Raw genomic sequence first — 16,413 nt, 5'->3', positions numbered from 1 at the left:
AGAATAGACAGGGTCCATTTGGTCACCAGGAAACCATTTCAGTTTATTATATTATGAGAAAATGTAGATGTGCAAAGCAATGCAAATGCCAAAGTATGCTTTTAAACTATTTTTGGCTGAATTTGTCTGAGGTCTTCATATCCTAACATAAATACATATATGGGAAGGGTTAAGGATAAAAATAAATAAAATACATCTTAATCATTAACATGTAGACAAATTGAATAAAAAATAGAAAGAACATTATGAAGCATGAAAATACGTATCATGAAATTATTCCTGAATATGAGGGTTGAAAGACTCCTTAGAAAAGGAGAAAAGTACTCCTCTTTTGAGTGGGTAAACTAGTCTTGATTCTGACATAAGGGGATTGAACTGAATGAAACATTACGTTTCTTCCATGGCCCACTGATTTAGATAATGACAGCAGTAAAGAATATATCAGTGCAGATCATTTAATACTGTGAAAGGATAATAAAAACATCTGGGTAGGGATTCAATAATAAATACACATAGATGTTAGTCTGAATTCATTTTTAAAATACAATATTTGTCTACTAAGACAGGACATGAACAGCTCATTTGCTTGATAATCATCTGTTATAAAGGCATTGTTTTATAACTTTAAAATACTCTTAAAAATTATTAGGCTAATGTTTTTATGTACAGCAGATAAAACTTTTATTTGACTGTAGAGTGCCATTTCATGGAAATTAAGATGAATATATGTTTTAAACAAGATATTTGCCATGAAAATACACACAAAATATACAAATATGTCACATGATACAGAGAAACAAGACCCATGATCTTCACATTTACAGGAATTTATAAAATCTTCTCTGAAGGAAATGTGTTACAATTCAGTCAAACTTCTCATCTTGAAAGTAATCCGCCCAATTTAGATATTCTTGAAGTTGACCATATTTCTGTGTATATAATAAAAAAGCTAGTTATTTTACTCAAAGCAAAGAAAATAAGGTAGGCCTTTTCAATCTATAGACACAAACAGGAATACGTTCACTTCTCATTTCAGGATAATCATGAACAAAAAATCTTATTAACAGGAACACAATTTCAAATAAGAATTTCTAACTCATAAAGTATTGGAAAGAAATAAAGCTGAACATTATTATTAATCTCATAATATTTTTATAAAATATAATTTTTAATTACCATATTTATAGAAGTATAACAACTTCAATAACTTATTCAACAAAAATTTGTTGAACATATAACATATATTGAATACTTTCTGATGACTGTCTAGATACCAAAAAAATTTCTTTCCCTGTCCCTAAGGAGGCCAGAGTTCAGTGGTAATACACCAGTAACAAGTGCCTTAAAGAACTATATAGACACTGTATGGGGGTTCAGAAGAATAGCCATGGTTAGTTGAGGTGGTCAGGAAAAAGTAGCACTTAAAGTGTTGGAGAAAGGATTTGGTTGGCAAAGATCTGGTGGGAGAAGGGCAACAGTCCATACCACAGTAAAGAAGCAAGAAAGTATGGGGTTTGACCATAATTTGAGGGGTTTTGGGGGGAATGGAGAGAGATGAGACTGAACCAAAGAGGTTGTAGTCACAGAATAAAAAGTATGAAATGCTAGGTGAAGGAGTTTAGCAATAATGTGACAGGCAATGTGAAACTGCTAAAGTGTTAAGGCAGAGATTGACATAATCTGGGGTGTATTTTAAGAAAAATGGTAAAACATCATTCTAGAATAGTTTGTCATTTAGTTATGAATCTATTGTAATAAGTTAGGTAATGAGATTCCAAATTCAAGTGACAACCACTGAAGATGAAGAGTCAAGACCAGGGTAGGAGAAGGTAAGAGAAGAGTCAGGATGATTTGGAAATTCCACAGATGATTTGGAAAGTTCAAACTGCTGACTTCGGTTGAGGAGATTAACTGACCTAATGGTTTCTCTACTTGTGAACTCTGGTTCTATTCCCAGTGAAAAAGAGAGATCCTGATGACCCTAACTTTTGTGGTAATAGGATCCTATGGAAAAGTATAGGAGGAGTGTGCTTTCCTTCTAGGCAGGGCCATGAAATTTTTTTCTCCTCGAAGATCTCTGATGGGATCACCTTCTCTGGAAAGAATGAAGAAAAGAACGGGAGGGGAAATAACCCTTGGATTACTTAGGGATTCTTTTGACGAAGAACTTGGGTTCTACTAGTTAGAAGTAAAGTACTCTAGAATTAGAAACCTAGACCTTAAAAGTTTGACTTTTTTTTTTCTAAAGATTTTATTTATTTATTTGACAGAGATCACAAGCAGGCAGAGAGGCAGGCAGAGAGAGAGGAGGAAGCAGGCCCCCCGCTGAGCAGAGAGCCCGATGCGGGGCTCGATCCCAGGACTCTGAGATCATGACCTGAGCCGAAGGCAGCGGCTTAACCCACTGAGCCACCCAGGCGCCCCAAAAGTTTGACTTTTTTTATGCTTTCTTTTTTATCTTATTAAATTTTTTCTGGAAAATTATAATCTATCCCAGCTATACTAAGAAAAGGAAGGAAACCTCTCCTCGCTTTTATTACTAATAACAGTTAACATTAACTGATCACTTATTGATCACTAGGTCCAGTATTAAATGCTTAAAATGTGTTGATCACTTAATTTTCCAACCAAAACTCTATTACTGTTTTAATTCCATTTTGCTGAAGAGAAAACTTAGAGAAATAAAGTAACTTGCCTCCAAATTCTACTCCTAGAAAATATTTAAATCCATGCTTTTAACCATTAGAGTATGCTATTTCTGAGATTTAAAGGGGGATGAGGTGGGGTCAGCTTTAGTAAGAAAAAAGAAAGCCCTTCAAAGGAAAAGTGAAACTCAGAAGGCAGTCCGTATTTCCTGGTCATTCTTTCCACCTAAAGATTCTGGTTCCATCATTCTTTTTTACTGAAAATCTGGAGAGTTTCGATCTTATTTGTTAACCCCTTCGAATTCCAGGTTGGACCTACTGATTAAAACAGTTGGAACTGTGGAAATGAGTGTGAGAAAAGAGGTCAGAACGTAAAAGAAGGAGTTTGGGGTCTTCTGTTCAGAAACAGCAGTTAGACATGAAGAAAGGAATGGGTTTGTCAAGGCAGACTGAGATTGAGTGACAATGTACCTTTAAGCAGTGGCCCTCAATCTTCAATTTGTTTAAGAATCACCTAATTTGTTAAATATTGGGTGTTTAACCCAAGGATTCTCATTCAATAGGACTGCCATGAGGCTAGGAACTACACAATTTCCACAAACTTCTAGGTGATTCTGACATAGGTAGTTAAAGCCACAATTTGAGAAACATCAGTTTAAGAAGCAAAAGAAAAAGAAAAGGAAAGAAGTTTTAAAGGGGGAAAGAAGAAGAGCCTGCATAAGGAGTTTCAGGAAGGGATGGGATATCAAATCATTATTTAAAATTCTTTCTTATGTAACAATCTTTATGTAATACATTTAAAATTTACATATAATTGTAAAACTGAGACTTGATACTTTTATTGACCTACTTTCTCCACTTCCTGATGTTCACGTATTCACCACCCCGTCCCAATAACCCTATCTTCAACTTTTCTGGAAATCCCATCATCACATTCACTTTCTTCTTAATAAGAACACCTGTTAGAATTTTGTCAGTGGCATATGATAGCATGTTCTTCCAGTCTAATTTAGAATGAGACAATTATTTTTATTACATTTATTATAGGTTTTGGTTTTATTTTAATTTTCTTATAACTTTTTCCTTTCTTACACTCAAGTAGCTCCTACCCTTTAACATCATCCTAAGTTAAAAACAGATCATCCTAGCTCAACTGTTAGGAGAAGGAACAGAAAGAATGAAGTCAGTCCAGTTGGCAGGTCTTTGGGAAGAAATGCTGAGATATCCTGAGACAATGGAAGAGAAACACTTGGAGGAGGGAGGAGCAGGTAAGGAAAAAAGCAAGGTGGATAAAACAAACTAGGAGGAAAGCCAGGACCAGATAGTTTGTATGAGGTAAAAGAATAGGTTGACATAATAATAAGGAAGTAAGAGGAAAAAGGGCCACAGATGAGGCCCCTGGAGCAGCACTGAGCCCTGGCATTCAGAAGGGTTAGGGTAGCTATGACCATGAGCCTGCAGCCAAAGAAGAAGGTGTGTGTCACAAGCACATACAATGGTGTCACACAAGGACACTGAGGGGCAGGCAGAGTGATGCTACGAAATGTCAGAGCACTTGAAAATTCTGAATTTTAATCACAGCACAGAAAGCTGCATATGGGTTTACAGTGGCTCTAAACTTTAGTCTCTAGGACATCTTTTGAGAAAATCCATAGACAAGTATTTTTAAAGCAGGAAGGATCCCAAAAAGAAAATGAAGCTCTTTGGTATTACATGTGGGAAAAAATGTGCACATTGTCCTAAACATGCATGAACTTGAAATAACTGCCCAATACTGTGTGTTGTTCTTGAAGTTTAATAGAACACTTGACTTTTTTCCTCCTAAGAATATTTTTTTTTAATTCCAGGTTCCTTCTGTTAGAAACCCTGTTACTCGTTCTCTAAAATACATGATCTAGTAGTGTTTTTAGTTTTTCTCTGCAAGAAGTTTAATGGTCTTCTTAATATATACTATTATTACATAATATGTACAGTATGTGCACAGTGATTTTTCTATACCTGGTACACAATTCTTTAAAAAATGGTGTCCCAGTAGGACAACCCAGTAGGTTGTCCAACTCCACTAGAGGGTTGGCAACCCTTAAATGCACCAATAAAAGCAGCTAAGAATTTCACACCATCATGGAAAATGAAGATGGGACTTACTGGATAAGTAATGGTACGCCCCTAAAGCAAATAGAAAAGCACAGAGGAGGACAGGGAGGAAAGCACTGGGAGAGAAGTCGAAGCAAAGTAAAAGATAAAAAGCTGAGGAGAGTAAAATGAGAGAAAGACTACAGAAAGGTCCAGATTGGGTGGGGGAGATGCAGAGAGATCACCAGGTGGGATTTGTGGCAGGAGGATAATTGTCAGAGGGAAACCAGTTCTGATGTCACTGTCCAGACTGGGAGACCTCTGCGGAACATGACATGTCCTGACAAGTTCCTGTTGTTTGTTCTCTTTTTCTTTCCCTTTGCTTATAAGTTTATTCACTAAGCTTTCTTCTTTTTTATCTTCCTCTTTTACAAATTCCCTATGATAAAAATAACCCAGGCAACAGATCTTAAGTCAGTCTTTTTTTTTTTTTTAAGATTAAATATATTGTTGATCTGAGTTGCCTGCAAATCTACTATATGTTTTCTCTCATACATTCACATAACTAGACTTGTTTTAGAAGATTGCAATCATATTAGCATTCTTTCCAAGTACCATAAGCAATTCTAAAAGCTCTGTGAGCAGACCAGAGCTTATGAGCTGCCAGCAGATCTTCGGGAATCCAGTGCACTCTTCAAAACCCCCACTTTATCACTGATATCAAATTTAGTGATCAACAGGATTTGGGGGAATCAAAATCAGTGCCGTGGCCTGAAACCTCTGCATTCCCCTTGATCTTCAGTTACAGTGCTCACTGCTCAGCCCATGTCCTCAAGAAGAGGATGTGGGTGGTATTAGAACTGGCAGCCGAGATCCTTTCCTCAGATTGGCACCAGGTGCTTCTTCACTCTCGGGTCACAAGAACTGTTCTAAAGAATAGGAAGCAGACAAGCAGAGGTGAGTCCTACACTTCGTCAAATAAGGGGACTAAATATATATGTAAGGAATACCATTTATATAAAAGTGAAAGGACAGAGTGGCATTATTGCTGATTTCAATTTTATCTGATGAGCTGAAGGAATGCTTAGAACATCAGGGTACCTGTTCAGGGTTGGACAATGATAAGCATGAAAGGAATGGGTGGAAGAAGAGAAAATACAAAGACGGGAGTTGGGGCGGAAGGAGAGATTCTCTTCTAAAATTTAATGTCTTCTAGTCATTTGTATCCTTTCGCTGATCATAATTAGGCTCCAGAATCTATGAATGAGGTGATTCTTTTATATTCACCTTACCTCCTTAATCCAGCCACTATCCTTTGACTGACTGAAAATTCTTTCCACTGTTTCTTTAACCTGCTCATCTTCAACTTCTTCTGTCTTTGCAATGGAGCAACATTCCTGGTACAGCTTGAACTTAAAATGTTTCAGTTTATGATAAATTCTGGTACGCTCAGCACAAATTCTGCCAACAGTAAACACCTAAATCAAAGAATAAACATTATTATCTGACAAATAAAGTAAAAAATATAGTACTGATTATACAGCCTTTCTTGTTTTATATTAGCAAAATCTAATAATGCATTATTAATTTTTAAAATGTTTATACAATAGTTCTTTTACCTTCTCTCATTATATAACTTAGATTAAAAAAAAAACACCTGAGCATCTGTTATGTTTCAAATATTGGGCTAAGCACTGGAAAGATGTACTACGTGTATTTGGGGAGCTTACAGTGTTGGGAGAAAAACAAATTATTACAGAACAATGTGTCAAATGCTGGGCAAGAGATGCTATCAAGGTAGAGAGGAAGGACAATTAACCCAATTCAGAGATGAGAAGAGTCGTTGAGTAGGTGATGCTTGAACTGAATCTTCAGAAGACAGCTACCCAAGTTTGAGAAGGAGAAGAAAAATGACTTTTAACACAGAAGGATGGGGTTACCTGAAAGCAAGAAAAGCATTCAAGCAATTTTATGTACATAGTTACTGAGTTAAAAATGCCTGGATTATGATATTTTTCTAGTTTAGAAGTAACATATAAAATGGAAATAAACTCTTATGGTTATAAGAGTCATAAGTATATGGTTATACTCAATATTGGCAGTTTTTCACTAAATAATTTTTTCCAAAAAATTCTGTCAATGCAGCCATGACAGAACTGCATTTTATCATTTGATTTAAAATACTTTACTACTTTGAGAGCTATCAGCTGGCATTTTAATGTAGGTTTTAATTCTATACCTTTAGGTGGAGAATAATCATTTTTCTAATATATTTGTTAACTTTGATGTTTTTCCATTGTGTGACTAGTATATTAATGTTCTTTGCTTTTATTTTTTAGATATTTGAATAACTATTTTATACAGAATCTTTACCCTTTCACAAGAATATCAAAACTCCAGAAATGGTTTTCTAACTTACTTCCTTTTCCAGGATTAGCTGTAGACATCAAAGACAGTGAATGTACAGCACTATTTTTGGCTTATACAATAGAACATGATCCTTAAAGTACTAAATCACTTTTATTAGGGGTCTATGTGTCTTACCTCATAAAAAATCATAGATCAGTTTTTAAACACAATATTTTTAAACATATTAACTATAATGTATTTTTATAGTAACTTGCCAAATGATGTATTAAAAACTAATTTTGAATTTATTATCCCCATGTTGATTCTTGGTGATTTTCTAAGTGATTCTTGTGATTCTTGCAGATTGTTTAGAGGGATCTGGTCAATTATTATATCAATTATTGCCACTAGTACTAAGGAATCATACTACCCAATGTAGTAGAAGGATTTAGATCAATAATCTATTTCTAGCTTAATAACTAACTGGCAGTATTTAGAGGCAACTCTAAGAGCCACTCCCCCCCACCCCGCCAAACACACATACCCTTCATGGATATACACATTCACCAGAAGAAGTGCTCAATATTAATATTTTTGCATTTATAAATGCAATACTTTTATAAAGATTAAAAAATAAATAGAAGTAGAATACACCTGCACTTCTCTCTTCATACTGTACTCCTTTATCAAATACTTTTCTTCAAATTTTCCAATATTTTCATCAGTTTTGTCTTTTCATTCAAAATTAATAGCACCTTAAGTATTTGTCAATTATCTAGATTTGACACACTTCTGATATATTCTAGGCTAAAACATGGTTTTCTTTCTATTCTCATATTAAGATGACAGGCATCTTCAAGAATTTACCTGGGGACTGTCAATTTGGTAGATTATCTGTCATAAAATTTTCCACTTGGGTTAAATTCTCCTTTGGACACAAAGGGGACTTTTGTTTCCCTTGCCCCAGTTATATTTCTTTTCATTCTCACCCTGTACCCTTTCCCCCTCCCCGCAGGTTGGGTGATGTGTTCTTACACAAAGTTTAGGATCTGAATTAGGAGTGCATTTGCCAGACATATGCTAGACATGTTTTTCTCATTCAAAAAGTATACCTTCCCTTGTACTCTTTTCACTTCTCTTAGTGCTTTCTCCATTTCTAAAAATAACAGGGTTATTTGTGCAAGCTAGGTATTGAAAATTTCTAAATACTGAAAACAAAAATGAGAGGGAAAAATACCTGTTTATCATGTGACATGAAGTCATCTGTTTCCATAGTCCTGGTGTTGTACAACTTTCCTGATAAATGCACCGAGTATTTGCAGTGGCGATGCAATCCACAGGCCTGGCAGGAACAGTTTTCAGGATTCTTCAAATGGATACTTACATTAGAATAATTTTCCACCCGCTCCTGGAAAAAATTGAAAAACATAATGAAGCTTTCCAAGACTGGAAAAGACCACAACAAAGTAAAACATAAAAAGAACCTAGCCAAATTAAAACCCATATTTGGAATCACAATAATGGGGTAAGACATAAGAGCAAAACACACCGTTATGTCTTACTTTAACACAGAGCACACAGTAGATATTTGACAAGATATCTTTAAATAAAAAGATAATATAGGTTGCTCAATGACAAGAAACCAGACTAAAAAAAAAATTAGTTTCTTACTTTTGAGTTACTATTAAGTAGTGTTCTTCACAGATTTTATTTCTCTTCCCTCTCTCTAATTAGCATAAATGAGATATTATAATTAAAAACAGAAAAAAAGAGCAGCAAAAATTCAGGATACTGTAATGAAAAGATGGAATTCATTTAGCTTAGTCAAAAACTGAGAAAAACCAGATCACATTCAGTCTCTATGGTGTAAATTATATCCTATTTCCCACAAAATATTTCAGAAATAATTTGATCGTCTTATGGCTACTTACTAAAAGGCCTATGAAAATCAGCAATTTGGAATTAGGACTGCTAGGTGGCCAGCACTGATATGGACAGTCTAATTGCTGAATTAGCTATGAGTAAGCAAACTGAGAAAATATTTGGCATTCATAAATAAGCTTTATCAAGCTGTGCAATTACTTCTGGTTGTATATTTTTGCTCACACTCTAGGCTTGTGTTAGATACTAACGTCATAATTAGTACTGTAGGTTAGGTTTTACTGTAATATTTCAACTGTATACAGTAAGCGTATTAGGTTACTAATCCACTTTGGTATTCTCTATAGGCCTGACAGTAATTAAATATTCAGTATACCAATAGTCTTCTTTTTAACACTGTATGATTCACAACTTAATTGCATTTTGTCCACTTTTACTATTTCTCATATTTCATGGCAGTTTGTGACACATGTCACTTACAGGATGACATTCAGAGTGACTAGGTGACTAAACCACTTTCCCTTCTTGTTTCTGTGGTACGTAAGGAAGCACATCCAAGATGAAAGCTCTATCAGCTTGGCTCTGTGAGTGACTACAATATGCAGAACACTTGTAGATTTACACCGGACATAAAATATAACTGAAAAATAAGCTTTATTGGGTTAAGCTGTTAAGATTTTCATTGCTGATCTGTCCTATAACTTATTTTTTGCAGCATAACTTAGCTACTTCTGACCAAGATCATACTGAATTGCCCATGTCTCTAAATTTTTAAGCTAATATTTTTCTTGTATCTTGCAGTTACTTTATCAGCATCAGGTAATCCAAATTCAGCATAATATACCAGGGTAGAGTTAAGCATAATATAGCAGAGTGGCATGGGCCATTGGAGTCATAGAAACACTACAACCTTATGATTTCTAGGTTTAAATACTGGCCTAGATAATGACTACCTGTGTAACCTTGTGTTCAGAGTCACAGTTTTCTCAACTCTAAAACAAAGGAAAGATTAGTGCCTTCCTCATGGGGTCACTCTGAAGATCAAATAAGATACTTTGCATTGCATGAAAATTACCTGGAAAAGTTAAGTGATCAATAAATATGTGCTATTTTTCTATTAAAGAAAATACTATGTGGTCTATAAAATACTATATGGTATAACCATGTTCTAAGAACTGTGCTATGTATTTTATCTTCTAGATAAGTAAATATTTCCCTTTAAAGTAGGCAAATATTTTTTGTATCTGAGGAAGAGACCGGAGTTTAGAAAGGTTAAAAACCCATGCAAAGTCAAAAAGATATATATGGTGACCCTAAACTCAGCCATTCTCCAAACTGAAGTCTTCTATTTCCGTAGTCCCATAACTGTCCCTTAAACCTAAACCATCTGTGGCTAATTTATCAGGTAATTCAAGACTGAACAGGCCTTGGATGAGCCAAATCTCCTGACATAAATGAGGTAGGTCAGCTAATGATTTAAGTGCTAGAAGGACTGTTAGGAACTTGAACTTCTGTTACCTTGCATTTTTCCCCCCCTCTTGTGAATCATTAGAAGATAGAATATTAGAAGTAGGGAGATTAAGAAAAAAAACCTTAAAAATTATATAAGATAGCCTCTACTATTGGAGATCATAAAATATAAATCTATGAGATAACATGGAATATAATAAGTCTTATAAATTAAAAAGATGCTTTCTTGAAATTGGTAAAATTACAAAATCTTAATTACAAATAATTACAAAACCTTAAAGTCAAGAAGGATGTCAAAGACAACCTAGGCCACTGTTTCCCAAATTATATTATGGAAATCCATTATTCTAGGAGGTGATAAAAGGTAGCTTGTGAAAAGCAGCCTCAAAGGAAAACACAAATTTGGAAAGTATTGCATTCTACATCACCCTCTTTTGAAGATTTAGAGTATAATTCACACATTAATGTTCCTTGAAAAGTGCTTCAGTTAAGCTTAAGTTAAACCCACTGTTTCTCAAACTTCTTTAGCAGTGGAATTCTTTTCTGAAACAATAAATATTCTGTGAGAAAAACTTCACTTTAATAGAAGGGCTAAGCTCTGGAGATGTTTAGAACTACCTAACTACCAGATACATATAATAAGTACTATAATAATTAAAACAATAGCAGCCTTTAGAAAAGGTGAGAAACAAGCTGAGTATTTAACAAAGAAAAATGCCAATAGTTTAGAAGATTATTCAATTAGTATTCAGTCAATATTCAGTTTAATAACTGGATATTTAAATCCTGATAGGTCTGCCACTCCCAAACCCCCCTAGCCAGAAATGTAAAACCAGTTTAAACCATATACCTTATATTGCTCTTTCCAACGACTTCTAGAAGCTAAGCTCTCTAGACGAGGCTGAACAAAGCGGTTGTCCAAATAATGGAGAGATGTCAACATATCTTGTGCATATGATTTTTGTCTGGTACCATCTGTTCAGGGGAACAACAACAATGACAACAACAAATAATCACTTAGCCCTTTGGAAATATCTATCAATCTATCTCTCTATCTATCTATCTAAGCCCTCACACCAAGGAATTATCCAGCCTTAAATACCAATAGTGCCAAGGTTGAGAAACATTATTAGGAAATATTTAATAATTAAATAAGTAAGGATTTCTTCCCATAGTTTTAGAAAGATACTTGGTTAATTGGTTAGAAGCATTTGAAATTTATGAAGAAGAAAACATTCCATCAGAGCACTAGGGAAAGGAAAAAACCATAGAAGCCTTCTACTTGTTCCTTGAATACATCAAACTTATTTTCTTTTAATTCCAGTAAAATTAACATATAGTGTTATATTAGTTTCAAGTGTACAATATAGTAATTCAGCACTTCTACACACTACTCAGTGCACATCACAGTAAGTGTACCTTTTAATTCCCTCCACCTGTTTCACTTATCTACCCACCAACTTCCTCACTGGTAACCACCTGTTTGCTCTCTATAGTTAAGAGTCTGTTTGTTTGTTTCTTTTTCCTTTGTTCATTTGTTTTGTTTCTTAAATTCCACATGCAAGTAAGATGAGACAGTATGTGTCTTTCTCTGATTGACTTCACTTATAATTATACCCTGTTGATCCATCTATGTTGTTGCAAATGGCAAGATTTCATTCTTTTTTATGGTTGGGTAATATTCCCTTGGAACTCCACTTCTTCTTTAGCATTCATCTATCACACCACACTTACTTTTACCTAAGTGTCTTTGCAGTTACTGTGTTCTCAGATAAGTCTATGCATTACTTTTTCCCTGATTCATTCATTTAAAAGTCACCTCTTGAGAGACCTTCTTTGACCAATCTAACAGATACCTTCCTTATCTTTATAACACTTGGGTCTCCTTAACCTACCATTATGTTGTTTGTTTTTTTTTCCCCAAGAACTAATCACTAGTTCTTGGGAACTAGTTAAAATTATGTTATATATTTGTTTACTCATTCATGGTCTGTCTCTTCCACTAGACTTTAAGCAACATGAGGGCAGGTATCTTGCGTGTCATAGTCATTGCATATCCCCAGTCCTCCAAATAAATGCCCTTACACACTCAATAAATATTTGTTCAATAAAATGTGAACGAAATCTCAGACAATTAGGTAGATATTCAATACAACATATTTTCAGTCTTTATTAACTTCCAGGTTCTGTGCTAGATGCAAGAGATAAGTGTATTATCTAAGGTATGGTTCTTCTTGTACTCTTAGAAGGGAGGAAGGCAAAAATATATTTCAATGCAGTATGAAAAATGTATATACATCAGTACCACCAGAGCACAAATGAGGGTGTAAAAATATTATTTGAGTGGGTCATGGTAGCTTTCACAGTGAAAACAACTTTACATTCATTTTAAAGAGGGAACAGCATGAGCAAAGGCACAAAAACTTAAAACAGCATATAACTGTTGGTGAAATTCAATGAGCTTAGAGAGTCTGGGATAACATAAGGCAATTGAACTACTCTGCTGTTTTCAGTCTATGTCCTACATCCTCATATTCACTGTATACTCTCTAAAGGCAGGGGAACATGACATATTTCTTTTGTACTTTCCACATATCATAAATAATAAACAGTAAAAAGTTTTTGATGTGAATGGGCTTCTGGTGTAGCTGATCCTAGAGGGAAAAATCGGAGGGCCTTAAAATGGGTCTCTTGGTTTTGCTCAAGTATATATCTTATCTTACCTTATCTTATCTTATATTACATTATATTAGTAGGGTGTTAAAATATTGGAAAAAGAAAAAAAAAACTCTAATTGTTCCATTTGTATTAACTTACCATACAATGTTCCCAGAAAAGATTCATCTAAAGCATTGATCAGAAGAGCCTTCACAACTCTTTCAAAGTGAGTATAGTGGTCACTAAAAGAATCTGAAATTAATTTTAAATACATATTAGAATATAGTAGATAAAACAATTCCCTGAATAAAATGGGTTCCTTTCTCTAAGAAATTAATACTATGAGTAGGAGAATTCACTTCATTATCCTAATTTTATAGCTGCCTCGGTGACTTGTCTTGGTCACTGAGCAAATATCCATTTTCCAGATTTACTTGCTTCTAATCCAAAATTTCAAGTTGTTATTTCAAATAATCTTCAGTTTCCAAACTTATAAAGGGAAAACTATTCAGAAAATATTAAGAGATAGTTGCAAAAAAACCCTCAAATCATCCCTGTAGACTTAATTATCAACTTAACAATTACAGTGAGAGAGCAAGAGAGAACACTTTTATACGAGATTGTTCAATATGTACCTCATACTCCTGTCTTTCCTTCTCTCTGAAAGATGGTACATATGAAATTGCCCAAGAAATTACTACCCGACCCAAAATCCCAATGGCTATAAAAATTCCATTTCCCTTTCTGCTGCTCCAGATTTAGGATTTGCCATATCAGTTTAGAAAAGTTCTGTCTTCTCTTTCTCCTACCAAATACATCACACTACCTTCTCACTAACTCATTGTAGTCTGTGGAATCATCTGTTGTGATGGGACATGCAATAGTAAGAAAGTCCCTATTATTTCCCAGTGCTCTTGGGTCAATGTTTATTATGGTTGTAGAAATATTCTTTATCAAATACAACCTCTTCCTTGATCCAAATTGTCACCACAGAACATTTGCTCTGACCTGGGCACCTATAAAAATATTAGGGACAACCTGAGCATTTCAGGAAAAATGGATGATGTTTGGTGAGAAATTTAAGCAAAATAAGACCTATGTTAGCATTTATGAGTGAATTTTGATGTTGCTTTCACTAAAATAAAACAAAGATGAATTTTAATATGAAATGTTTTTCCTTATATTTTCTACTAAAAGGGCTGTATAACTCTTTTAAGTTTCAGGAAAAATATTTAGTATGCAATCTTTTTTAAAGAAAACATGTTATTATAGTACTAATGTGGCCAAAATAAAGCAGTAATAAAATTAAATGACAATAGCCAATAGCAGACAATTTGTACCATGGCCTTTAGACTTTAGAGTGCCTATGGTCAATAGTAAATTACAAAAGAACTGATCACAGCCATTTATGAGTATTTTTTTTTAAGTCAGTAGAATGTAGTTGGAAAATGAAATAATACTTCAATTAGCATTCAATTTAGATAGATTAGGTTAGATTTTCATCAACCTCTGGATATAATATAGTATTGGTACATGTTTTAATTTGTGAGTGTTAAACTGCATGTAAACTCTCTAGCAGTTCCCAAACTATATTAAGGTAAAAATGTTCTGGGAATATTAACATGTTGAGGGGAATAAAGCATGAAATTCATCCCCTGTGCTCCCAAGTGTAACTATCAAATAAACTGAAATACAATTTTTTTTTATCACACTGATTTTATCAGTCTTTGAATGTGCTAATGTTCAACCTTACTCACCTGTTGTAGAGTTTGGGAACTGTTGTTCTATTTTATTTTATTTTATAAAAAGATTTTATTTATTTGGCAGACAGAGATCACAAGTAGGCAGAAAGGCAGGCAGAGACAGAGAGAGGGGGAAGCAGGTTCCCTGCTGAGCACAGAGCCCCATGCAGGGCTTGATCTCAGGACCCTGGGATCATGACCTGAGCCAAAGGCAGAGGCTTTAATCCACTGAGCCACCCAGGCGCCCGTTTTTCCATTTTAAAGACCTTGATGGTATTTCTTTAGAATTGGGAGTAAAAGGAAAAGGCAGAGGATCAGAATCATCTGAAGAATTTTTGCCTTACAAAGAATCTCTCTCCTACCAATGCCTATCAGAATCTCCTTCAAAAGAGTCAGGAAGGCCTCAGATTTGGTGGATCTGGCCTGAGTGGATAAATGGATGGTGGAGAATTAAGCTCCTGGCATCTCAGATTGAAAAAAATATTTTATTGAGCATGTATATGCCAGGCATTGTTTCATGTACTTACATGAATTGCTTTCTTTCTCAATATAAGACTATGAAGTACTATCAATACCCTCAGTTTATTTTTAGCTAAGAAATAAATACAAAGAGGATGAAAATTTTCCCCAAGTTCACACAGCTAGTAAGTATTGAAATCAGTGCTGGAACCCAAACAATGTGACTCCAGATTTCATGCTATTATCCCCCAAGTAGATGTTGTTCTGCATGGTAGTTAGGTTTGATAACATAGTTCAGAACATAGAATTTAAGACTTGGATAGGAAAATGGAGAAAATAATTCAAATCTCTCATTTCATTTTTTATTTTATTTTTCGAGAGGGGTGGTTGGAGGGAGAGAGAGAGAGAGAGTCTTTATTTGTTTATTTATTTATTTATTTATTTATTTGACAGACAGAGATCACAAGGAGGCAGAGAGGCAGGCAGAGAGAGAGGGGAAGCAGGCTCCTTGCTGAAGCAGAGAGCCCGATGCGGGGCTCGATCCCAGGACCACGGGATCATGACCCGAGCTGAAGGCAGAGGCTTTAACCCACTGAGCCACCCAGGCGCCCCGAGAGAGAGAGAATCTTAAGCAAGCTCCATGCTCAGCATGGAGCCCGATGTGGGGTGTAATCTCACAACCCTGAGATCCTGACCTGAACAGAAATCAAGAGTCAGATACTTAACTGACCGAGCCATTCAGGAACCCCTCGAATATCTCATTTTAGAATTTTCAGAAATAACCCATTGATGAAAGAACTTACCTAAGAACAACTAGATAGAGGAAGAATCAGGATTAAAGGTTAGACCTCCTCCAGAGCTTTTTTCAGTGTTCAGATCCCTATATTGGATGAGCTTCTGTGAAACATCCTAGGAATATCATTTAAATTTTTCTTCTATGATTATAAAAAAAACCGCAAAAGAATACAGGAGAAAATCAATATTTGTATTTATGCATAACTTGATTTTTCCAAGGTAGTCAATTTCCTCATACTCATTCATAGGGTAATTTAGACATTCTGTTTATCTTCCATGCATCTTTTATCATATATGCTAAGATTTTGTTTCAGCGCCATGTAACTTTCTTAATGATCTTA

At 34.9% G+C, this 16,413-nt stretch overlaps 1 protein-coding gene across 5 annotated transcripts in view; it reads right to left on the bottom strand.

Annotated features, from left to right (window-relative positions):
* Nucleotides 1-26: 26 nt before the first annotated feature.
* CCDC82 (coiled-coil domain containing 82) overlaps nt 27-16,413 on the bottom strand; it is a 31,217-nt gene continuing 14,830 nt past the window's right edge. For 3 of the 5 annotated variants that reach the window (XM_082682642.1, XM_082682643.1, XM_082682644.1), the window contains 5 exons: nt 13,236-13,328; nt 11,269-11,393; nt 8,305-8,475; nt 6,011-6,196; nt 27-929 (listed from right to left, as the gene is read on the bottom strand). In XM_082682642.1, coding sequence (XP_082538768.1) covers nt 864-929; nt 6,011-6,196; nt 8,305-8,475; nt 11,269-11,393; nt 13,236-13,328 — 641 coding nt within the window. In that variant the 3' untranslated portion in view covers nt 27-863. Of the gene's footprint in view, nt 930-3,989; nt 5,648-6,010; nt 6,197-8,304; nt 8,476-11,268; nt 11,394-13,235; nt 13,329-16,413 lie in introns of those variants that run through there. The other 2 variants (XM_082682645.1, XM_082682646.1) reach the window with 1 other exon arrangement.

This window comes from Mustela nivalis (genome assembly GCF_964662115.1).
Source record: "Mustela nivalis genome assembly, chromosome: 9".
Classification (NCBI taxonomy): domain Eukaryota; kingdom Metazoa; phylum Chordata; class Mammalia; order Carnivora; family Mustelidae; genus Mustela; species Mustela nivalis.
The sequence above is the reverse complement of the archived record's forward strand: the minus strand, read 5'-3'. Positions and strand labels throughout refer to the sequence as shown.